We start from the raw sequence: 26,574 nt of genomic DNA, 5'->3' as shown, positions 1-26,574 counted from the left end.
AATCTGTAACCATAATCTCCACACTCAAACTCCTGGTAAGTGAATCTGGGAAATAGGCCATTTGGTGCAATCCTTTTACAACAGACCCGTTCATGCAGCACCTTGCATGGCCAGACCACCGACATACTTGCAGAGAAAAGTGTGTTGGCAAAGAAAATGTAACTATTTTGTTTTAGGACTTACCTGCCCAAGATATCATTGAAACGTGGATCTAATTCAATGTTGTATTTGTCAATATAGTCATATAAATCTTCTGTCCCCAGAACCTTGGCTATCCTCACCAACTAGGATTGAAGAGACACAAAAACCCACACCACAAACACATTACATAATTAAATCAACCGGCTTTAACTGAATTAACAGAAAGGGGTCACCATGACTACAGGTATGAATGCTAACTTCTAACAATGTATTTCAAATTTCTTTGCATGGCAGGAATGGATTTCCATACAAAATTCCCTAAATTATCACTCAATGTGAAGGTGTCAGGAAAAAAGCAAGAAAAAAAATTTTTTTTAACGTTTATTCATTTTTGAGGGATAGAGAGACACAGAGCGTGAACGGGGTAGGAGCAGAGACAGAGGGAGACACAGAATCCGAAGCAGACTCCAGACTCTGAGCTGTTAGCACAGAGCCCGATGTGGGGCTTGAACTCATAAACCATGAGACCACGGCCTGAGCTGAAGTCGGACACTTAACGACTCAGCCACCCAGGCACCCGAACAAATGGTCTTATAACCTGCTTCCTTCCCCTTGAAATGTCTCCTTGATCAAGCACTGTCCTGCCTCACAGCCCAACTGAAGATGTCCCTTCTTCTGGGAAGCTGCTCTTGTACATTCAGACCACTCTCCCACCACAACTGCCTTTTGTACCTGGTCTATGATTCTACTCTGACATTTATGACTGTAACTTATTTCCTTATATGTTCAGTTCCCTTACTGGATAGACTATGAACTATTTGAGAGAAGTGACTATTCTTTTTTTCTGTATTGCCTGGACTGCATGGTCCTGAGAATAGGGTTACTGATTTTTAACTGAATTCAGGTGGTATTCTTTGACTCATTAAAAATGGTCATTGTGCTCAAATAAGGCAACAGTACCTTCCACAATGTCCTAGAATCATTCCAGGTTCTTCTGAAAGAAAAGGCCCCTTGTTCTTTATGGGGAAGTGAAGCTAGTATAAAAAACATCATCTACAAACATCAACTTAATCCGTATAAAGAGACAAAAGGATCACAGAAACACTACATATAAACCCAACACGTTGGAGGAAACATTCCCAACATGTTGGGGGAAACAACTCTTGAATGAAAGCTTACACTAAGAGATTCTAAGGTAATGTTCTATTTCTTAAACCAGTATTCTTTTTTTTTTTTTTTTTTTTTTTTTTAATTTTTTTTTCAACGTTTTTCCCTTTTATTTATTTTTGGGACAGAGAGAGACAGAGCATGAACGGGGGAGGGGCAGAGAGAGAGGGAGACACAGAATCGGAAACAGCCTCCAGGCTCCGAGCCATCAGCCCAGAGCCCGATGCGGGGCTCGAACTCACGGACCGCGAGATCGTGACCTGGCTGAGGTCGGACGCTTAACCGACTGCGCCACCCAGGCGCCCCAAACCAGTATTCTTTTAATTGTATATGTTTTATAAAATAATTTTCAGGGGCACCTGGGTGGCTCATTCGGTTAAGCATCTGACTCTTGGTTTCGGCTTAGGTCACAATCTCATGGTTTATGAGTTCGAGTCCTGCGTCGGGCTCTGTGCTGACAGCCTGGAGGCCACTTGGGATTTTCTCTCTCTCTCTCTCTGCCCCTCCCCTGTTCACACTCTCTCTCAAAATAAGTAAACTTATAAAAATAAAAAAATAAAAAATTTACACGTATATCTTGCAATAAAGCAAGCACTGCAAATTAAGACGACTAAGAGAAAAACTCTGATTTCAAAAGGCTCCCAAAACACCAGTCTGAAAATCAATGTCAGTTTGGCTGAATAAGCAATGAATTGAAAATATTGTAGGGCCCCCCCTTGGAGATTCTGATTTAACAAGTCTCAAGTGGGGGCTGGTCATCTGTACTTTAGCAAGATCCGTAGTAGTTTCTAAATGGGTAGGCAGATCTAGCCATCATTAAGTTAGACCAGTAAGTTCCCTAATAGGAACAAAATTATCACCTGATCATAATTGTCATGTCCATGGAAAAATGGCTCCTTCCGGAAGATCATACTTGCCAGCATACAACCCAAGCTCCACATATCCAAACTATAATCATACATCTGCATTAAAGTAAAAAAAAAAATTAGTTATCATACATGAAATATCTTGTAATTCAAAAGAAAATACTGCTCTTTACTATTAAAAATATATATCACTCCACTGACCCAAAGTCCAAAAGTCCAAAAACCAGTTGACACCTTTATGTATTTCTTTTCAGTCTTTTTTCTATATACCTGCCCCACCCCCATTTCAAAACAATCTGTATACTATTTGGAATTTACTCTTTTCACTTACCTAAGAAGTTCCCAAACTGTTACAGGCCATGGAAACCTTTTAATGTGTAGCATTATTTTAGTGCATAAATGTTTCAGAATTTAATCTTTAATTTCTCCTATAATTAGATAGTGTTTTGTTTTTCATCACCATTATAAACAATGTTGTGAAGAATATTTTTATGCATAAAATGTGTTTTGGGCTCTGCATTATAGCTTCAAGATCCCAGAAAAGCCATTTCTAGGACAGAGTTTGAACTTCTCTATGTGTCTGATAAAAACACCTGCGAGGAGCGGGCATGAAAGGTACTCCCAAGGATTTTGTTCCTGTGAGGAGAAAGAGGGCTTTTGTTCTTTTTTGGTCAAGGGGAAGGTCTTTAAAATACAATTTAGGAAAATCACAAGAGAACATCTTTGAGTTTATTTTAAGGTTGGTTAAACCTTACAATTCTCAATTTGACTCCAAAAAGTATCTCTGGTGTACCTTCTCTTCAGTTAGGATCAAATGCAGATCTATTCATATTCTCCTGACGTTATGAAAATAAGAACAAGTTATGATGGATGAACTGAAGTGATTCATGTTTTACATTCATATAAAAGGGACAGCCATGTATGTGCATAAACGGCCTACTCAAATGCACAAAACGACATTTTTACAAATTATGTGCAAAACACAGGACCGAAATTTTATCCGCCCTTCTCTTCTCACCTGATAGTCTACAAGTAGCTCAGGACCTTTGAAGTATCGGGAAGCAACTCTGACATTGTATTCTTGGCCAGGATGGTAAAACTCAGCCAAACCCCAGTCTATTAGTCGTAGCTGAAATTTAAAAAAAGGGAAGAATAAATCATGAGCAATTTTATCTTTCATGCTACCCCACACACTGCCATCAGAATACTCTTAAAAGGGGTGCCTGCGTGGCTCAGTCGGTTAAGTGTCCGACTTGGCTCAGGTCATAATCTCGCAGTTGGTGGGTTTGAGCCCCATGTTGGGCTCTGTGCTGACAGCTCAGAGCCTGGAGCCAGCTTCGGATTCTATGTCTCCTCCTCTCTCTGGCCCTCCCATGCTCATGCTCTGTCTCTCTCTGTCTCTCAATAATAAATAAACGTTAAATAATAATAATAAATAAATAAATTGGGGGAAAAAAGAATACTCTTAAAAATACCAGCCATGTCACTACTGAAACCTTTCCAGTGACTACCTCTATACAGCATTTAGAATGAAAATCAAACTTCTTAGCTTGGCATACAGGGTTCTCCATGATCTAGTTCCTGTGCTCCAGTGAGACTTCTAGTTTCCGAAAAACACCATCTATTCTGCATTTCTGCACAATTTCTCAAACTGCTCTTCTGACTAGAATGTCTTCTGCTATCCAACCTAGACTCCTACTAAACATATCCCTATTTTTTGAGATATTTAAGTTAGCCCTTCAATGAAGTCTTTTCTAATTATTCAAGTAGAACTAACCCATGCCTTTAGTCCCCTGAACCCCAAATATATTTCTTTAATAGAACCTACAACTCTTTACTGTATATTCATTTTCTATCTTTCTTTTTCAATATGCACTGTAAGCTCCTTAAGGGAAGAGACTGTGTAATTCATTTCTGCAATTTTTAGAATGCAACATAATGCCCAGTACACAAAAAAAAAAAAAAAAAAAATATTTGCTGAGTGAACGAAGTAAGGGAAAAGCCACACAAACAATTCTGACCAAACTGTATCCTCAAAATGGAAAAAGCAGTAGGCAAGCCCAAGAGGCAACCTTATTTGCTCACTGTGCAAAGCATGACCATGATCTCAAGTATAAGCAGTAGGGCCTGAGTAATGCCCGATCACTCTGGCCCTGTCCACGTAAGTTCACTGTTAACTAGGTACAGCGTTTACCTTGTATCAGCAATGAGTGGAAATGTAATAAAAAGTACAAAAGAAAGCATAACCTTTTTACGCTTTTTCTTTTTAACCCCTTAACATTAGTGCCTCAGAGCTCTCCTTGACCTTTTTTTTTTTTTTAAATCAACAAGTACTTCCAGATGACCATTTCTGGTCTATGGCTTCACACACAGCACCTCAGTCTTTCCCCGCTAGACTCCCCAGCCTGTGCCTCCTGCCAACTGACTCTTTTAGCCACCCAGTAGACATATCAAACAAAACCTCTTGAACACTCCCTGCAAAACCCGCTTCACCCACAGCCTCTCCCCTCTCAGTTAAAAGTAATTCTATTCATCCTGTCGTTCAGGCCAAAAATTTTCACCCTGCGTTCTTGTTTCCCTCACACCTCACAGCAAATCTGACAAATGGCTCTAGCATATTCTGACCGTGATCATCACATCCACTGCCACGACCATCTCTTGTTTGACTTCCTGGAACAGTCTCTTTTCCTAACTGGTCTCCTTGCTTTCACTGTTGCCCTGCGCCTCTGTTCTCTACTTTTGAAAGAGCAAAAGCTTTTCATTTAAAAATGATTATGATTCAGGAAGATCTTATTTTTCAGTCTGATATACATGCATTTGTGTGTAGTTCTTGCAATTTTATCACATGTAGATTCATGTAACTTCCAGAAGACATTGACCTGTTTAATCACCACATACATCCCTTGTGCTATCCCTTCCCCTCACTTCCTAACCCCTGGTGCAACCCCTGTTTTCAAGCTCCAATTTTGTCATTTTGAAAATGGACCCATTAATGTAACTTTTTGTGACTGCTTTTTTTCACTCAGGATGAGATTCACCAAGTTGGTGCATTAGCAGTAGTTCTTTCCTTTTTTTAAAAAAGATTTTATTTTTAAATAATCTCTACAACTAACACAGGGCTTGAACTTACAACCCTGAGCCCAAGAGTCACATGCTCCACCAACTAAGCCAGCCCCAGGAGCGCCTAGTTCTTTCCTTTTTAATGCTGAAGAATACTATTTAGTAATACTACCACATAATGCCACAGTTCAATTACCCATTCACCCACTGAAGGACATTTGGGTTTTTCTCCATTTTGAGCTATTACAAATAAAGCTATGTTCATATATAGGTTTTTGGGTGGACCTAAGTTTTTTGTTTCTTTGGGATAAACGCCATACTCCCGGACTGTTTGGTAGGCATACGTTTAGCTTTTTAAGAAACCAGCAAAGTAGGGGCATCTGGCTGGCTCAGTTGGTTGAGTGGCCGACTTCGGCTCAGGTCATGATCTCGCAGTTTGTGAGTTGAAGACCCACATCAGGCTTGTTGCTGTCAGTGCAGAGCCTGCTTCAGATCCTCTGTCCCCCTCTCTCTGCCCCTCCCCTGCTTGCACTCTTTCAAAAATAAATAAACGTTAAAAAAAAAAAAAAGAAACCAACAAACTAAGAAACAATAGTCTGATATTTTCCAAAATGGCTGGGCCACTCCATGTTCCTGCTGGCAGTGCATTAGAGATGGAGTTTCTCTGCATCCCTGCCAGCATGTGGTATTGTCACTATTTTTAATTGTTCTAAAAGATGTGTAATGAATTTTTAAAAATTTAAGTGACAGCATGTCAACCCTCTGCTCAAACCCTGCAAAAAAAGCTCTGCATCTTCAGAGAAAAGGCCTGACAACGATCTTTAAGGTTTTACATGATGTGGTTCTCTATCTCTTTGATCTCATTTTGTTTCGCTCCCCCTTGTTCATTCTATCTAGCTCTATCTATCCAACATGCCAGGCACATTCTTGCCTCAGGGCCTTTGCACCTGCCATTTCCTCTATCTGGGACACATTTGTTTTTGAGATTACATGGCTTGTTCCCTCCAAATGTCATTCAAGTGTCACCTTCCCAATGAAACCTTCTCTTTTACAACCTTATTTAAAACCCTAACACCCTTTACGATTCCCTATTTATGATTTCTCTTCCACATCACCACAGAGACCATCAGCAGGGGAGGGGCAGAGAGAGGATCAGAGGAAACAGAGGATCCGAAGCGGTTTCTACGTTGACAAGTAGTGAGCCTGAGGCAGGGCTCGAACTCATGAACTAAACCGTGAGATTATGACCTGAGCCAAAGTCAGCACCAGCTGGGCCACCCAGGTGTCCCTCTTCCAGGAACATCACTATTAACTTTCTATCCCACCAGCCTCCTGCAAATGCAAGCTCCCTACAGACAAGAATTTTTTTGTCTATTTGTCTCACACATATATCCCCAGCCTCTAGAACAATACTTATTAAACAGTGTGAGTCTAAATGAATATTAGTTGAATGAATAAATCAACTATGTCCCCAAAGTATACAACAGATAGCTATTACTGCCTATAAAAGGTGAGCTTGGTCACCTTAAGAAACTGATTATAAAGTCATGTGGTCAGTGCAGCTCTCATTAAAAGCATTTGTAAAGTTCGGGGGCCTCATGACACTTGCTAATAAGCAGCAGCATTTTCTGAATATTTTATCTATGTCACAGTCGTGTATACTTAACTCTCATAATCGTCTAGTGGCATGCAGAGCAATTATTATTATACCCATTATAAAAGAAAAAGGAGGTAAATGAGTTTCCCAAGAGATTAATTATTTAATAAATGAAACTAGAAGCCAGCTTCCCTGCCCAAAGTTAATGTTTTGCCCACTAATCTGTTGTTGTTGTTTTTCTAATGTTTATTTCTTTTTGAGACATAGAAAGACAGAGTGCAAGCTGGGGAGGGTCAGAGAGAGAGGGAGACACAGAATCCAAAGCAGGCTCCAGGCTCTGAGCTGTCAGCACACAGCCCCATGAGGACCAAAACCATGAACCATGAGATTACGACCTGAGCCAAAGTCGGACGTTTAACCGACTGAGCCACCCAGGCGTCCCCCTCCTTTTTTAAAAGTAATCTCTGCACCCAACATGGGGTTTGAACTCACGACCCTGAGATCAAGAACTGCATGCTCCACCTACTGACTCAGCCAGGCGCCCCAAATCTATTTCCTTCTTGATAGTATTCTTAGGAATATGATAGTGGTTTCAACATTATGATTTGTTAATGAGTTCATTCATTTACCAAACATTTATCAAGTGCCTAAACTCTATCATGTTGATAAATAAGACTTGTTGGTCTATCGCTTTACCTTTCTGTGCTCGTGATCAATCATGACATTATGGGGCTTCACATCTCTGTGCATAATTCCCATGCTGTGACAATAATCCAGGGCCTGTAGGAGGAACAGATAAGAAAGAAAGAGTTAGCCTGCTTAAGAGTGACTTTCTTAAAGTCGTCTACTTTTTTTACCAGAGGTTTCCTTGTAGCCTCACAAAACCCCTGTGAGTCAAGAACAGGACAATCACTCCCACAGCTCTTCTTCAGAGACTTCCCCAAGATCCCATAGTCAAGAAAACTCAGAGCCTCTGAACTTCAAGTTCTGTCCCTACACTGTTGTTTCAACATCCTTTCTGTTGAAAAACACCAAAAGTATATACCAATTGCAACACTTCCAGTATCTCCCCCTTACCCAAAGGCTGGATCATTTTCAGAAACACAGACCCCTCAAAACAAGAAAACCGGTCTGTTCTACAAACCTCTCATTCAAAGAACAATAATCTTCTAGCAGCTAAGAGCACACAACAGAGGTTGGCAAATCACAGCCCACGGACCAAATACGGCCTGCTGCCTCTTTTCGTGAATGTTTTATTGGAACACGGCCACACCAATTTGTTTATGTGTCATCTCTAGCTGCTTTTGTGTTACCACAGGGATAGTGTGAGAAAGAACCTATGGCCCACAAAGCCAAAAATTTTATTGTTTGTCCTGTACCTGATTTATTACATCAAATCCGATTTGAAAACCATGTCCAATCTCAAACTAAGGTGAACTGAGTAGCATAACCTTTGGGGTTTGCTAATCCGAGCCTTTAAGCCAGCTGATGTCATTGGCTAAGTTCTTGTCCTTCCTGAAGGGCAACTTCGGTTCCTATGGTTTCCAGGGCTAGACAAGTATATCCTTTAACTTTGTGAAGTCACGCTTGTCACAATACTGCAGGAGCCAATGGAGAGATCAAATATCTCTGTTGGGACAGCCTCTTTAGGGTACTACTAAAATTCAAATGCAGGCTTTATAGCAACCCTCATTTAGTAAGAATCTTTAGCCACCTCTTCACAATTTTCTCATCTATAGAGATGATCTTAATGCTTACTAGGAGCAAGACAATTGGTGATCTCATGTTAGAAATCAAAGTCCACTCTAAATCAGCAATCTTTGAGCAGAGATTTACATAATCCTTAGGACGATGACCCTTTGAGGGCTGAGTTGAAGTTTACTGTTTTACTTGTAGAATTTTAAGTAAAATAAAGTATACCACAAGCCAGCATATCAGAAGTTATTTTTGTTGAGTTTTGACAATCTAATTGTAACTTTCATAGGAGTACGATGGAGATTACAAGTATTTTTTAAAGGGGCCCCAGCTCACTTCCAAATACCATTTCCAAAGCATTCTAAATTACGTTCCTACTAGACTCTATTCCGTAATGCTTTCATTAGCACAGGGTTCTGATGCTATTAACTAACTAAACACTTACATGAAGAGGCCCCTTCTTTCAACATACTTTCCAAAGTTAATTCACTGGCTTCTCCACAGTTAACTGGACCATTTAACAAAAGGAAGAGCAAACTAAAGATATTTAGTATCCCAGGTTCCCTTACCTTCAGAATCTCATACATGTAAAATCGAATATCATAGTCTGTTAACGTCTGGTACAATTGCTGTTAAAGACAAATGCAACATATAAGCTGTGAAATAATGCTGATAGGAAGGCAATTTCTCATCTTTGTTTGTAGTAATTCAAACCAAGACTTGGCTCGTTTGCTACAGTTCCGGGATGTGTCTGTTCATCAGTCTCTACTTCTCCAACAGAAACTTACTTTTTAAAAGAGATACTTTGGGTATTTAACTCTATATGCAAAAGTGAAGACTTAGTTAAACTTGTATTGCTTAAGCTATAACCCACTGTTGGGAATGTACCAATTTACATATGTAACATGCACTGATACCATACATTTGAAGTTTAGTCTGCTTTGCATTTACCTCCAGACCTTCCAATATAAGGCATTTTGGCAAATACACACCTTCCTTAGTAGGGAACTAACCCACCTTTGATGTATAGAGTTATATAGGCACTATGGGTCACCAGCTGGTATGCAAGATGGCTTCCCGCCAAATCTGTCAATTTGACAGAACTATTCCCATCCCAAGTTGAAAGTAAACTCTGAACTGTTGTGTATCCTTTCCAGGTTCCAAGAAGCTGCAGATTTTTTTTTTTTAAATCTACGTATCATTCAGCTGTTAGTGATATCCCGACAGTTTTCCTTGAAGTTATCATTCTGCTTCTAAAATACTTACTTTCCTTTTTTTCATCCTCCCAGCAAAGGGTTCACAGGATTCACCCATTTACTGATACATAACATTCTTACTACAGGACTGTGAAAAGGCAAGTCAAGTACCTTTACACTTGTAACCCAAGAGAGTGCCCACATTCCTCTGCTGTACTCGAATTGAGAACTGTTTGAAATAAGGAGGCTACCAGATGGGCTGGAAGTCAGAGATCTGTTGTAGAGGTCTGTATTATACCAGAGTTTGTACCACGCTTCTCTACCCACCCCCTTTTTAAGATCTATAGCCCAGAATTTCTGAGGGATCCCAATGTATAAGCAGTCCTTGCTTGTACACATACAATGTATTCCTTCTTGAATACAGTTGTTTTAACGTGAAATGCCCTACAGCCAGATCCTGACTGAACACGTGCTGTGGCTTTTATTAGGTTTGACATCTGTAGAAACTGTCAAATGAATGGTAAAGGTGGTGAGAAGTAAATGTATTGGTAATTAAAAAGAGCACAAAACAAACAAAAGAGTGAAATACCAAGATGTGAAAAGTAGACATTGCTTCTACGTGAGTTTCTCTATCTTAAAATAAGGATAAATTCTCTAAAGTAAGGATGAAAAGCTCTTTTTAAGCATGTTAGAAGGAAGCTCTTCTAATAGTAACATTGCTAAAAGGCTTTCTATGTGGTCTAAAAACCCAACACCTTGAAATGGTTGGTTATATATTATACCTTGAAGTCTGTGTTGTTTACGTGTTCAAAAACCAAGGCAGGGGTTCGTGACTAGGGGAAAGAAAAAGAAAACACACATTAGCAATAGCCCTGGCAGCTTTAGTAGGCACAATGTTCGCAGATACTACGTGGTGAATTTGGTAGTCCTTGCCTCAGTAGTAGGAAACCCTCTATTGCTACGAGCCCTCCCCACTCTGATCACCACCACACTTAGGTCATTTTTGGGATGGATTTCAAACAGAAGACATGGAGCTGAAGTCTCACCAGGCTCTAGGCAGCCCGACAATGCGCCCATCGCCCATCGGCATCGGACCTGAGTTTGCAAAATGGATTAACACATTTCAGTTTCCAGTGCTATCAGTCTCTTAGCCTAGAAGAATAAGAAATAGTCTGTGGGTGGAGGTCTCTTTGAAAGAAAGACCCAAGCTAGTTAAATGGTATAACTGATTAAGCACTTTTAAAGCAGGACTTAACGGTAGAGGGGGAAAATAAAGAGGCCAGTTGTGCTCCAGGTCAAACACCACCTCAGCCCTGGTGGGCCTTGCCAGCGCCTACCATACTCACCACAGGGTCTTTTACAATGTCTGCCAGTGTGATGATATTGGGACCGCCTCGTAAATTCTCCAAAATCTTTATTTCACGCTTGATTTTCTTCTTCTTTACTGGCTGAAAGGGTAAAAGTACATCAGTGAAATTATTTCAGAGTATTTCAACATGCAAATGTAATACATAAATGGCTATTTAGGAGCTCTTTGAAGGAAAGGGTATGTGTCCATCTCCTCTCTGAATCCCCTTCTCCTAGCCCTGTGCCAGGGATTCTGCAGGGGCTCAGCAAATGTTGAGTTGAAAGAAAAAAGAGTTCATCCCAAAGAGCAAACCTCTGCAGAACTAGCATTTAATTCGTCATCAATCATAGCATGTTAACTTTTTATTTTTTTTAATTAAAAAAAAAAAATTTTTTTTTAATGTTTTTATTTTATTTTGAGAGAGAGACAGAGTGTGAGCAGGGAAGGGGCAGAGAGAGAGGGAGACACAGAATCTGAAGCAGGTTTCAGGCTCTGAGCTGTCAGCACAGAGCCCGACGCGGGGCTTGAACTCACAAACTGTGAAACCATGACCTGAGCCGAAGTCGGTCGCTCAACCAACTGAACCACCCAGGCGCCCCGCATGTTAACTTTTTAAAACTATACAAACTAGGACTGTAAGTTGTTAGTAATACTAAGACATAGCTTGTAAAAGTCTCTGACAATTAGGATGAAACATGGGCTCTTTCCATTCCTTCCTTTAAGTCTATTGACTTCCCCCACCCTACAGAGAGGAAGTCAGGACCAACAGCAAGGATGACCAAATCATCTTTGCGCAGCATAACTTTATGGTTAAATGTGGGACTTGGAATCAGACTACGTAACGTGAATCTTACATTCATTGCTGGCTGTGTGACTAGGGGCAAATTACCTAAGTTCTGTAAGCCTTTCATTATGGGTAAAAATGATCGACAAGAGCACATATCTCAGAATATGGCTGGGACACAACCCATAGTATCTGCCTAGCTTTATCACGCATATTCCTATAAATGAGCTGCTGCGTCCATTTTAAAAAGACCACTCTGCAGAGTCCCTTGAGTATATCTCCCATGTGCCTTTGTCCTCACCCATCATTTCTACATCGGTTCCCGTACAGAAATCCTTTTCATTTTTCTGGGGAGGGCTTTGGTCCAACTGCACTTCCTCCACAAAGCCTTCCTTCTAAATAGTCTAAAACAGTGATAGTCCAAAAGGAATACAATACAAGCCACATGTGTATTTTAAATGTTCTAGTACCCACATTAAAAAAGTAAAAAGAAACAGACCACGTTAATTTTAATATATTTAACAAAATATATCCAAAATCTTATCATTTCAACCTGTAAATCAACATAAAAATTCTAATAAATAATTTATATTTTTTTTGTGCTAAACCTCTGGAATCAATTATATTTTATCCTCACAGCATATCTCCATTTGTACTAGCCACATTTCAAATGCTCAAAAGCCACACGTAGCCCGTATCTGCTACACTGGACCACAAGGTTTTTCGCAGGGCATCGGTCACCTCAGACTATTAATATTCTGCATAGAATTCTTAGAAATTGTTTTAAGTACGTTTTGTCTCTTCATCAACAAGATCAGTGGTTACCAAACTTCATGATCAACAGTCACCTGGATTTTTTTTTTTTTTTAAGTTTGAGAGAAAGAGAGCAAGAAGAGGAGGGATGGAAAGAGGGAGAAAGAATCCCAAGGAGACCCCGCACTGCCAGCACAGAGCCCATTACGGGCCTCGAACTCACAAATGGGGAGATCGTGACCTGAGACAAAATCAAGAGTCAGACTTTTTTTTTTTTTTTTTAAACGTTTATTTATTTTTGAGACAGAGAGAGACAGAGCATGAACAGGGGAGGGGAAGAGAGAGAGGGAAACACAGAATCTGAAACAGGCTCCAGGCTCTGAGCTGTCAGCACACAGCCCGACGCGGGGCTCGAACCCACGGACCGTGAGATCATGACCTGAGCCGAAGTCGGACGCTTAACCGACCAAGCCACCCAGGCGCCCCAAGAGTCAGACGTTTAACTGACTGAGCCACCCAGGTGTCCCTAATAGTTACCTGCGTTCTTAAATATACAGATTCCCAGGTCCCACTTAGATCTGCTGAATCAGAATCTTGAGAATGGAGTTAGAGAGCTATTCTTAGATACTTCCTAGGTTGATAATCCAGGTCTAGGAACTACCAAACCATACTGTAAATTAACCTTGTCTTAAGTTCTAAGCAGGAGCTACAGAAACAAGCAAGTCTTGGAAACAGACCATCCTCAAAATCCAGCTTTGTAGTTATGCAGCTTTGGGAAAAGCACTTAAATGTATCTGAATTTTTTTTTTTTAATGTTTATTTACTTCTTGAGAGAGAGAGACAGAGTGCAAGCAGGGGAGGGGCAGAGAGAGAGAGAGAGAGAGAGAGACAGACAGACAGACAGACACACACACACACACACACACACACACACACACACACACACAGATCTGAAGCTGGTTCTAGGCTCCGAGCTGTCAGCACAGAGCCCCACATGGGGCTCGAACCCACGAACCTAGAGATCACGACCTAAGCCAAAGTAGGATGCTTAACCAACTGAGCCACCCAGGCACCCCAAATGTATCTGAATTTATAACTTGCCTTGTAGAACTGTTGTAATGTAAATATCACAGATAGAATAGGGCCCAATGCAAAGTAGACAATATACGGAAACTGTTACTAGTAGAGACTCCCATGGTCTACATTTAATTCAATCCACAGCTTTTAGCCTTGCTTCTGTTAGAACTCAGTACACTGACTGGGAAGCAAGCTGATCAGAAGTTTCCTCTTTTTGCTTCAACTACCAGATCTTTGTGATCTGCTAGAGTATCTGGGAGATCTACTTTCCAGGGACTAACCCATCAATCTATCACCTGTTTTCCACTAAATCACTATTTCCCAACTGCCAGCTATAGCTAAGGCTTATAGCTAAACTTATAGCTAAGGCTACTGGTTAATGAAATTTTTTTCCTACAGAATCCTTAAAATCTGTGAACTTACACAGCTGGTTTGTGATAGACCAGGTGGGTGACTTAAACTCTAATGTGATCAATGCAACTATTTTGTCTTAATAAATAGGTAGGAGAGATCAAAAATTTTAAATAGACTTTATGAACGAACTTCATCTATATTTACAACCATCTTTCTATATAATTACAGTGAAATATACAGTACAGTTAGGAAAAGACTGGAGTACAAAAAAAAAAAAAATCTTTCCAAACCCCCCTTCACTCAAAATCATCAATGACTCCCAACAACCTAGAAGAGAGAAAAATCACGTTACCTTTTTTTTTTTTTTTTTTTAAAGAAAGAGCGAGAGCATGCACAGGAGCAGAGGAGGAGGCAGAAGGAGAGGCAAAGGGAGAGAGAGAATCCCAAGCAGGCTCCATGGAGCCTGAGGCAGGGCTCAATCCCAAGACCGTGAGATCATGGCCTTAGCGGAAATTAAGAGTCTGAAGCCCAACCTACTGAGCTACCTTTTAAGACTTGAAGGAAATGCAGAGATTATCTTTTCCAGCTGACCACCAATTTAACTTTCCTTTCCAAGTTCACCTTCCATGCATGGTCACTCAACATCTTCCACAGGAAACATTTCTCTCACTTATTTCTTCCTCTTTTCTTATCTTGTGGATTCTTCCCTTCTCTACTCCCACCCACACCTATCCAAATCCTCCCCCCATTCAGAGCCTGAAAACAGCTCCTGGGAGCTTTCCCTAACCACCAGCTTCTTCTGAACTGTGAGACCAACTATTTGTGCCTTTTATGACACTAGATAACACCTCACTTTATTTTACCATATCCCTTTCCACATACATATCATCCTACAATTTACACAGAATTTCAACCTCTAAAGTATATTTCTATATACAAATTTTTTTTTAAGTTTACTTATTTATTTTTGAGACGGGGGGAGGGGCAGAGAAACAGGGGAAGAGAGAATCCCAAGCAGACTCCGCACTGTCAGCAGAGCTCAATGCGGGGCTCAAACGCACAAACCATGAGATCATGACCTGAGCCAAAACCAAGAGTTGGACACTTAACCTACTGAGCCACCCAAGTACCCTCTATATAATTTTTTATTTGATCCCCATAACAACTGAGAAAGACAGAGAAAGCAAGATTATCTCATATGCACAGATGAACAAAACATCTTAGGTTAAAAGGATTACCAAGGTTAATTACTTTTAGAGTTTGGGTTAGAATCCACATGTTCTAATTTCGGGCTTAGTTCTGTTCCTACATGTGACATAAGACAGATAAACTTTCCGGTTCCCAAAAGGTATGCCAAGGCATCCCCCACAAATTCATAGGGGTTCTGTGAGATTTTTAAGTTTTGAGGGAAATATCAATTAATATCCAAATCCGCCAGGGAAAGAGTATACTACCAACCTGAGGTTGTTCTTAGTTTCAACATTAGATTGCACTACATTCCTTTTGATGGTGTATTTTTGCAAAGCTGGGTTTTCAGCCCTTCCTGTGACAAAAAGTAAGTACTACAGAAAAACCAATGTTGGAAAGGAAATGAGTCTATTAGTGTCCAAATGATTCCAACATTCGAGAAGCTGTGCAGTGATCAACAGATGTATATATCCCAAAGCTCATCAATTATGGTCATATAAGCATAAAATAAGTTATATTTTCTTTCAATTTCTGTGTATAACAGTTTAGTTTTTAAAATTTTTATAAAGTTATTTATTTACTTACAGAGAGAGCGAGCGAGCGAGCCAGGGTGTGCACATGTGCTCGAGTGAGAGAGAGGGAGAGAATCCCAAGCAGACTCTGTGCTGTCAGTGCAGAGCCTAACTTGGGGCTTGATCTCATGAACTGTGAAACCATAACCTGAGCCGAAATCAAGAGTTGGACACTTAAATGACTGAACCATCCAGGTGCCCCAGTGTATAACATTTGAAATGGCACCCAAGTTAAACATTTTTTTGTTTTTTGGACTTAACTACTTAAAAGTTACTGACACAATATGGGTGGTTATAAATTGATGAAGTCTGGGAACCTTTGCTTCTTAGTATCAAATATGGGAAAGTTCCTATAGCAAGGAACTATATGCTAAGTTCCTGGCATATGACAGTGCACAGTACAGTCGTAAGTAACTTCCAAGTTGCATGTTGGTAGCCCACTGGCCAAACCTGGCCTACACAGTGTGTGTATGTATGTATTTGTTTATATATTTATTTTAGAATGGAAAAGAGCAAGTGGGGGAGGGGCAGAGAGAGAGGGAGAGAGAGAATAACGAGCAGGCTCAGTGCTGTCAGCTCGACCTCACGGACCAAGAGATCATGACCTGAGCCAATATCAAGAGTCAGATGCTTAACCGACTGAGCCACCCAGGCACTCCTGTAGTGTTTTTAAAAACTCTTGAGCCAACACTTAAAAATCAGGGGAATTCATATATAAATACAAAGTTTTACTTTCTTTTTGGAGAAGAGTATCAAAGCAACACTGGACCTGCACTACTGCGAAGTAATTACCAGCCGGAGCTGGAGCACACACAGCAGTACCCGTCGCAGGCACTTACATCACACTAGCTGCACAGACGGCAACTGCCTGCCATTTAAAGGCCTGCATTTGGACTCCTTATCCTCACACAGAAAAGGTAACAACTTATTGAAAACAAAAGGATAGAATATAACTGAAAATATAGGAAATCAGTATTAGGCAAGACCTAGGAGAGAGAAGATTGAACCTTTACTCCCTTCCTCTGACACAAACTCGCTGAGCTGTATGACTTGAGCCAAATTGCTTCTTTTGCTTCAATTTCCTGATCTGTCAAATAAAGACAACCTCTTCTGGGCGCCTGGGTGGCTCAGTTGGTTAAGCACCTGACTTCAGGTCAGGTCACGATCTCACAGTTAGTGAGTTCGAATCCCGCTTCGGGAGAGCCCCACTTCTTTCTCTCCCTCTCTGCCTCTTGCTCACTTGAGCCCTCTTTCACAACAACAACAGATAACCTCGTCTATCAACTTCAGAGAATACAGTATACAAGCGTTAAAGCATTACAAAAACCTTTTCAAACGCTACTTTAAAAAAAAGGTATCACTATTACTTAAAAATCTAAATCCCAAATACTTCTGAAATTATCATCTCTTTCTTCTTATACTCACCTTGAGAATTTTAACAACAACTTTTTCATTATTTGTGATGTTGATGGCTTCAAATACTTCACTGTATTTACCCCGGCCTAATTTTCGAACGAGTTGGTAGTCATCTTGATTACTGTGAACAAAAAAAGTCAAAGTCACAATGATTTTAAAAGTTCAAACTATAAGGCACTAATTAACTTTAAAAACTCTACTACCAGTAGGAGTAAAAGAAATAAAAGGCATTTCAAATAATTCCCAAATTGGTTTCTCTGTATTTTAAAAATCGGGCCATTAATTAAAAATGTGTGTTCTAAATCCTAGAATTAGAAAAGTTTAAGCCTTTCAATTATTCTTTCAAATCCCACACTGTTTACATTTCTACTGGCATGCCACACATAGCTACCTTATATTAGGGTTTGTTATGTGTTTATATCCAACAACAGACAGCTTTCCCTTGGAGGATAATTTTTATATATCTCTGTCCTCTCGTGCCTGGCCCGGTGTTGGCACCTAGCAGGAAGTCAATTCATGTTGTAAGAATATTTCAATTCAGCCACACATTAGAAGCAGATTTTTCATGGACCTTTTTGCAGGTAAGTGGCTTTCAAACATATAGGCTTGACTTCCCACTTGCCCTCCAAGGCAAACTCTGAGGACAGTCCATGTAAAAAGTTTGCAAATCACACTACAGATCATGAATCATAGTTAGGGGCCCCTTCCTCTATTTTTACCCATATTCCATGACCACTAGCAACATCAGAGGTAAAAAATAAGGGAAATGCCAACATTTTATCCCTGCCTCTGATTACAATTTAGATGACTTTGCTTTAAAGAGTAAGTCAAAATTCTATTTACTCCTGCTGGGGGCACTGAAAATCCAACATGTAACAAATTAGCCATCCATTGTCCTCAAGCAGCCAAAAAGAAAGTGAAATGAACAGACAAGGCAGATGGTACTAAGGACAAGGGACACTGTATTAAGGCAGGTCTGGGGGAGGAGGCTCTTAATTCTGGTGGAGTTCTCCTGTGGCAGACACAGAAAACAAATGCATGTGAGCCAAGAGTGCCATGCCAAACCTCGGAAGGGCTGTTTAGTGTTATTTAAGCAGAACTAAGTGCAAAGCACTCAATTCAAAGACAGTGGTTCAAATTTTGTTAGCAAAACACAAGTATTCCTAGAATTTGAAGCCTGTGACAAGTGAGGAATTGTTCGGTTATCAATAACAACATTTACTGATATTGTACCACTGGTTCTTGATGGTATCTATGAAGCACACTGTAACTCCTTGTGCACAGGCAATGCATTTACTGTTAAGAATCATGGCCCAATCAGGATTACATACCCCCTTATGTCAATATTGGGAGACTATCTTTAACCACTTACAGGTTATATACACCACATGTGAATAGATATAAAATGTAGCATGTGGGAGCTACTGCTTTATGCATTTCCAAATTGCTTTCTTTTGCACTGGATGTCAAAATGCTTTTGTCACAGTTAGTATGACCTGATCAGTTAAATACCTACATGTTGGGACAAGAGATACAAACATCCAAATGAGACTGCAGAGAGAATAGGGGCAAACACAACTACGGAGGTAGACTGCAACTGTTCAAAATGGAATTGGGGCTTAAATCCACGTTACACATGGCTTGCTTCATGGTAAGAGTAAACGCTGATAAGGGTTTAATTTTGTTTCTATCAGAAAGAGGACATCTTTCTGGAGAACTGTTTCATCCTTCAGTATCATCATGGGACAACATTCTCTGACCTCAAAAATACTTTACATAAGAGTATGGTTTTTAAAATCTCTCAAGTATTAATTCTCACCTAACTACAAAGCCCTTAGGTGAGACAAGCTGACATGTAACTCTTTGTTACCAGCCTTTTATCCAGAATATGTAAGTCCAAGAAAAGAATAAGAGACAGAAGTAATTTTTAAATGGTAAGCCCAACAAAACTGTTAATTTGCCAAAGCAATACGTTGCTTCTTCACTGCAAAAGAAAACACAAATCAGGTTTTAATCTTGAGGTTTATAAATGCAGTCAGGAAGGATTCCTAACACAAATTACTCAACAAGTACACAAGAATCAACCCTATGAGTGAGGACAGTGAAGTAAGAGGAAATAATTACCCCCACTCCACCACATGTGACTCATAATCCCAGTACTCTCGGGGTCTGTGCGTATTAACATCTGTGTAAACTCTGGCCCTGCTTGGCACGGGTCCCGACATGTCAGACAGGTTGGCGAATGAAGGTGGACTTGATGTTTGGAGATCTGGCAGTCAATGTGTTCAGAAGCAGCTGGGGGTATGACCTTGTTTCAGACCTGTTTTCTTCAAACTGCAAACACAAAATGCATAAAGTCCAAGGAATTATTTTTAAAAAGCATGTGTGAAGAAAAAAAAAAAACATGTTATAATAATGGCCTCAAATATACCTCTGACTCTGGGAATGCAAGCTGGTGCAGCCACTCTGGAAAACAGTATGGCGGTTCCTCAAAACACTAAAAATCGAACTACCCTACGACCCAGCAATTGCACTACTAGGCATTTATCCATGGGATGTAGGTGTGCTGTTTCGAAGGGACACGTGTACCCCCATGTTTATAGTAGCACTATCAACAATAGCCAAAGTATGGAAAGAGCCCAAATGTCCATCGATGGATGAATGGATAAAGAAGATGTGGTATATATGTGTATGTGTGTACACACACACACACACACACACACACACACACACACACACACAATGGAGTATTACTCGGCCATCAAAAAGAATGAAACCTTGCCATTTGCAACTACATGGATGGAACTGGAGAATAGGTATTATGCTAAGTGAAATTGGTCAGAGAAAGACAAAAATCATATGACTTCACTCATATAAGGACTTTAAGAGACAAAACAGATGAACATAAGGGGAGGGAAACAAAAATAATATAGAAAAAGAGAGGGGGACAAAACAGAAGAGACTCATAAATCTGGAGAACAAACTGAGGGTTACGGGAGGGGTTGTGGGAGGGGGGATGGGCTAAATGGTTAAGGGGCACTAAGGGAAACTATGCCTGAAATCATTGCGGCACTATATGCTAATTTGGATGTAAATTAAAAGAAAAATAAAAAATACAAGCTAAAATAAAAAAAATATATACCTCTGACTCTTCTACCTATTAACCAATGACTAGATCCCAACTGTGTCAACCACAGTGTTTCCTATTACCCAGAAAGTAAAAGAAAAAGAAAAAAAGAGAAAGAAAACAAAAACAAAAAACAAGAAACATACTTAAAACCATGCTGGCCCTAATTCTATTCTGCATCATCTAAAGTTTGGATGCTCTTTTTTTTTTTTTTTTTTTTTAATTTTTTTTTCAACGTTTATTTATTTTTGGGACAGAGAGAGACAGAGCATGAACGGGGGAGGGACAGAGAGAGAGGGAGACACAGAATCGGAAACAGGCTCCAGGCTCTGAGCCATCAGCCCAGAGCCCGACGCGGGGCTCGAACTCACGGACCGCGAGATCGTGACCTGGCTGAAGTCGGACGCTTAACCGACTGCGCCACCCAGGCGCCCCTGGATGCTCTTTATAAGACAGCCTGGAAGGGAAAAATGGCATTGAGGACAGACCTATCAACATTACTACCATTTATACATTCCACAGAAATCATTGGCAAGAGTAGCTTTCCATAGCTCAAGTAGGAGTGCTAAAAGACTAGATAGAACAGTGGCAAAGCCGGGAGTACCAACTGTTAGCCTGACTCTAATGGTTATGAAACCAGGAAGGGAATAAAGACATACATCAAAGTTCAATGTCTTTTTGTAACAATCCAAATCATTCAGGAATCTTGCATAATAATCAGTAGATCCTTAATTATAGATCCTTAATCCTTCAAATTGTGCCATTTGAAAGTCATACCTGATTTCATTAAATTTAAAAACAAATAGGGGCGCCTGCATGGCCCAGTCGGTTGGGTGGCTGACTTCGGCTCAGGTCATGATCTCGCGGTCCGTGAGTTCGAGCCCCATGTCGGGCTCTGTGCTGACAGCTCGGAGACTGGAGCCTGTTTCAGATTCTGTGTCTCCCTCTCTCTGACCCTCCCCCGTTCATGCTCTGTCTCTCTCTGTCTCAAAAATAAATAAACGTTAAAAAAAAATTAAAAAAAAAAATTTTAAAACAAATAATTTCCTCCTGATTTATTTAACACAGGAGGAAACTTAATAGAAACTGGTAGAAGACAGTAATATATGTTACCTGAACTAATGCAAAATTTGACATAAAGGGAAAAGTGGTAAACATTTAGAAACACGCTTTCTACCAAATCAGTAAACTAAGTCTACATAATAGGTAAACTGTGATGTCTTCCCCTGACCATTCCAATCTATTTATCTTTTCAGAGAATCCTACAGCATTTGCTGATCCCCTTTACTCTGCATTTAATTAAAAATGTATTGAGTCTCCAGATTTTATAACCTGAGAACGTATCACTTATGTAAGTTTCTGGCTAAGGTTGTGTAACCTCAACTCAACTACAAGGAAACATTGGACAAACCGAAAATGAGGAAGCTTCTATTAAAAAGGGGCAGTGAGGGAATGGGGCACCTGGATGGCTCAGTTGGTAAAGGGTCAGACTCTTGATTTCAGGGTCATGCGTTCAAGCCCCATGCTGGACGTGAAGCCTACTTTACAAAGGTGGGGGGAGGAACACTTGGGTGGCTCAGTGGGTTAAGCACCTTACTTCCGCTCAGCTCAGGTCATGATCTCACAGTTCATGAGATGGGTTCTTGAGTTTGAGCCCCATGTCAGGCTCTGTACTGACAGCTCAGAACCTGGAGCCTGCTTCGGATTCTGTGTCTCCCTCTCTCTCTGCCCCACCCCTGCTTGCACTCTCTCTCTTTCTCAAAAATAAATATTTAAAAAATTTAAAAAAAGGGGGAGATACACTATATCCTCAAAAATGTCAATACTATAAAAGAAAAAAAAAAGAAGGCTAAAGAGACATGACTATATACAATGTCCTACCCCTAGACTGTATCCTGTACTGGAGCGGGAGAAATGGTATAAAAAAACAATACTATGAAATCAAATGATAAAAACATTTAGATGGTAGATTACGTGTGCACAAGAGTACAGTCACATAATAAAGCAAATGGGGTAAAAAAATATTACAATAGGTAAATCTGAGTAAAGGGGATACAGATGTTCTTTGTACCACTTTTGTTTTTTGTTGAAATAACGTGATTTATAAAAACTGGTAAAATACACATAACATAAAATTTACCAATTTAACCATGTTTTCTTTAAAAAAAAAATACAAGAATTGCAGGAGGTATAGTTAACTCCCAGCCTCAGAGGGCCAATCATGGGCGGACATGACATTACAAAATGAGACCTCATTTTTTTCTCTGGGAAATCACCTGAGTCACGTGGAAAACATTCCCTAGTTCCCATTTACTAGTCCATGTATCTATCAGTCTTATCACCCAGTCTTCCTCTGCTTTCTTAAGGCCTTGGCATTCTCTGTGAAGAGGAGAGCAAGACTACTCACTAATGAAACTCCTGAGATTCTCAAGTACTTGTCTGACCCTTGCAGCTTTGTCCTCATCAGTTGGGACCTAATTAATGAAACGGCGGACTTGATTCTCCAGTGGGAGGACTGCTTGCAGTTTTGCAACACCGGGAACAGGTGCTTCACTTTACTATCATGCATACCAAATAATCTGTTTATAGTAAGACAGTCATTCACAGGAATTTCAAATGGTTGGCTTTCATGAACTATATAGGGAGAAGAAAAGAGAGAGTCCTTGAACTGTACCTCAGCAACCTCAGATAAATAAAATGGCACAAAGAGGGACAGAAGATCAGTGACAGGCTGGGGATACAGAGGGGAAGTGAAAAGATAGGAGAGCTCATTAAAGATAAACATTTTATTTAGAAATAGTATTTCACTTGCAACCTCTGTAAATATGTATGTATGTTCATATACAGCCTAACAAGAAAGAAATAAAGGGACAGCCTAATTTTCTCAATTACTGATTGGTTCTTTCATACATTCCTTCCTTTGTCCATCCCTTAAGTATATGAGCATCAACTATGAAAAAACATCCTGCTAGTCCTTGGAAATAGAATAACAAGCAAGGAAGAACAAGGGTGAGACAAAAATGCCTTTAAGATTTTATCTGCAAACTAAGGATAATGGAAACTCATTGAGGGGTTGTTTTTTAAGTAGGTTACATTCATGCCCAATGCAGGACCTGAACTCAAGACCCCAAGATCGAGACCCAAGCTGAGATCAAGAGTCAGACATTTAACTGACCAAACCACCCACACACCCCTCACTGTTGAGTTTTAAGCAGAAAAGTGACCCATGTGTACATTTTGAAGAGTTCACTCTGGCTGGATGTGGGACAAGCAGAGGAACAGATTTAGGGAGAAAGAAGACTGTTAACAGTGACTTATGCAGGAGCAATGACGAAAGCTTGCCCAATTGTGGTAGCAATGGAGATAAGTGCACAAATTTGAGGAACAAAATTTGTGGTGTAAAATCAATAGTTCAGGGTCGTCTAGATAATGGGGTAAAAAGTGGGGGGTGGGGCACCTGGGTGGCGCAGTCGGTTAAGCGTCCGACTTCAGCCAGGTCACGATCTCGCGGTCCGTGAGTTTGAGCCCCGCGTCAAGCTCTGGGCTGATGGCTCAGAGCCTGGAGCCTGTTTCCGATTCTGTGTCTCCCTCTCTCTCTGCCCCTCCCCCGTTCATGCTCTGTATCTCTCTGTCCCAAAAAAATAAATAAACGTTAAAAAAAAAAATTAAAAAAAAAGTGGGAGGTGACTTTTAGATTTCTGTTGATACCACTTATGGAGACAGAAAACATTCTGGAAGAGAGCTCATTCATCAGGTTTTGGACTTAAGGTTAAAATGGAGGAGACATTAAAAAGGATACTGAACAAGCAATTAGATATTCCAAGTCTGGAGCTAAAAGAGCCTCTCAGCTTTAAATATCTAACCCTCCCAGCAATTCTATGAGGCAGGCATTTCTCTCCCTAATCTACAGATAGGAAAACAGCCTAAGTAAGTTTAGTAGCTTGGCCATAAATATCCAGGAGAGTTGGGATTCAAAGCGAAGGTGGCCGACCTACAAGGTTCAAGTGTTTTCATTCCCATAGAACTGGTCACTTCGTATCTCATATACAATAGTCTTCAAACCTTAACTTCCTTGGGGCACCTGGGTGGCTCAGTCGTTTAAGCATCTGACTTTGGCTCAGATCATGATCTCAGAGTTTGTGGGTTTGAGCCCCATGTCGGGCTCTGTGCTGACAGCTCAGAGACTGAAGCCTGCTTCAGATTCTGTGTCTCCCTCGCTCTCTGCTCCTACCTCACTTGAGCTCTCTCTCTTTCAAAAATAAACAAACATTACAAACAAACAAAAAAACCTTAACTTCCTTATTAGACACTTAGCTCTCTGAAGTCAAGATGCATGTCTGATTTATCTTTTGACTTTACAGTAGCCAGTTCAAGGCTCTGCATTTTGTAGGGTGTTCATGAAATATTATTTGTTGACCAAATCAAGGCTGTTTCTTTTCAAAAAATGAAATGTAATGAAAATGAAATTTGCCTCCAAAAGGTAGGGTAGCCCATTCTGGCTATCTGGTACAAAGCTAGGAGAATCGGGAGACCAACTCAAGGGTTCCTGAGTTGCTGTTCCCTTTGCATGCACGTTCTCTCTCTCTCAGTATTATAGTTTCCTCTGTTCATAACAGGGCCACAGTTAAAATTAAGAGAATATTGGAGAAACTTGATGTTAGCAATTTTTACAACAGCTTGTTTAGAAATTGGTGAAAGTACCTGAGTCCTAGATATCCTGATGATCAATCGTCCTACCTAGTGTTCATAATACAAGCATATCCTAAGAAAATCTGACTTGAAGAAAAAGTATTAACTTTCTTAATAATTCCATTTTAAATGACCTAACTTCATCCTTACTGTCTCATATGATTGCATAAAAGGAGGTGTAATTTTAGCTGATAACAATTTCATAGGACTAAAAAGCCTTCAGAATGACTCTGAATACATGGCTATGTTTTGTTTGTTCATGCTTAGCCTAACAGAAGCCAATTAATCAACTGAAAAATTATCCTGTTGGTAAAATTTTCTCTATTAAAGTCAGACCACACCTACAACCAAAGCCAGTTATATGGCTCTGTTTGACCTATTCTTTAATAAAATGCAAGTCAATGAAAACTCCATCTAACTATGAGGCTAAAACATGTACTGCCAAAATCATAGGTTTATCAACATAAATGGAATATAGAACTAATTAATTTCTATTAAAAACTCCTCTCGCCTTCCTCAATCTCTCCCTCTAATCTCTTCTACTCCATGTGATTTCTGTTTTTCAATCTGGCAACTAAAAAGAAAACTGGAGGCTTAGTAAATGATCCCAAACCAGAAAACTGCATTTCTGATTAATCATCGTACCAATGTTATTTTTATAAATAAATTTCCCAGCAGAACTGGAAAAGATTATTCTGGAACCTTAAATTTAAAAAGTTAAGTCCATTTTCAAACTTCAATACAGTTTCACTAGTTCTTTTAACCCTAATGTTTATGAGGGTCTCCATCTTAAAAACAAAACAAAATAAACCCTCCCAACCCTAGATAAGCCATAGTGAATGAGTAATATCTCATAATCATCTAGACGGCAAAGATTTCTTTGGTAAAAAATGAGGAATGTGCTTATATTGCACTGACTGCATGATTTAAGAATGCTTGTTCAGAAGAAAAGCAGTTGTATAAGGAAAACAACACCTTTTCAGCACTGCTGCAGAGAATCAACTCTTCTTCCTAGCAATCAGGCAGCATACACTGCAAAGAGATGATTTGTGGAACAAACTCAGGAAGAACACAACTAGATACTTGTGACTTGCAGAAGCAAAGACAAACAATCATAGAAACTTGCCTTTTCCCCTTTCAAAGTGGCTATGAAATGAACACAAAAAAGCAGGAGTTAATACAATCGGAATTACTTGTTTCGTATGTCCATAGTTCCCCTTAATTTCCCATTCTCTCTTCCTTTCAAATCAAGAGCAGAATGTCCACTCAGCAAGCATTTATTAAACACTTTTTATGTATCAGGAAATGTGTGCCTATTGCTGGGAAGGGATTATTTCTCTAGGCCTTGGAGAATAAAGAGAAACTATCTCTACCCTTGACCAAGAAAACAGACCATCACACTCTCAAGCAATTAGTGCTTGAAAGAATGAAGTCTAAGATGCTCTGCAGGAATTGAAGGGAATTTAAGTCACCCACCAACCCAGTGTCATTCATTCAACAAATATTTATGGAGTACCTCAAAGTCTGGGGAAAGCTGCCAGGGA

At 40.0% G+C, this 26,574-nt stretch overlaps 1 protein-coding gene across 1 annotated transcript in view; it reads right to left on the bottom strand.

The window, feature by feature from the left end:
* CSNK2A1 (casein kinase 2 alpha 1) overlaps nt 1–26,574 on the bottom strand; it is a 54,746-nt gene that overhangs the window by 5,263 nt on the left and 22,909 nt on the right. The window contains exons 2-10 of the mRNA XM_025931924.2: nt 19,339–19,548; nt 17,224–17,335; nt 11,069–11,170; nt 10,505–10,555; nt 9,096–9,155; nt 7,528–7,611; nt 3,193–3,303; nt 2,169–2,270; nt 184–284 (exon numbers count right to left, since the gene is read on the bottom strand). Of these exons, the coding sequence (XP_025787709.1) occupies nt 184–284; nt 2,169–2,270; nt 3,193–3,303; nt 7,528–7,611; nt 9,096–9,155; nt 10,505–10,555; nt 11,069–11,170; nt 17,224–17,335; nt 19,339–19,439 (824 nt within the window). The 5' untranslated portion in view covers nt 19,440–19,548. The remainder of the gene's footprint in view (nt 1–183; nt 285–2,168; nt 2,271–3,192; nt 3,304–7,527; nt 7,612–9,095; nt 9,156–10,504; nt 10,556–11,068; nt 11,171–17,223; nt 17,336–19,338; nt 19,549–26,574) is intronic.

Source organism: Puma concolor, chromosome A3, assembly GCF_028749965.1.
Source record: "Puma concolor isolate L17-30 chromosome A3, mPumCon1.1.hap2, whole genome shotgun sequence".
Lineage (NCBI taxonomy): Eukaryota > Metazoa > Chordata > Mammalia > Carnivora > Felidae > Puma > Puma concolor.
Note: the sequence above shows the minus strand (reverse complement) of the source record. Positions and strands in the feature narration are given on the sequence as shown.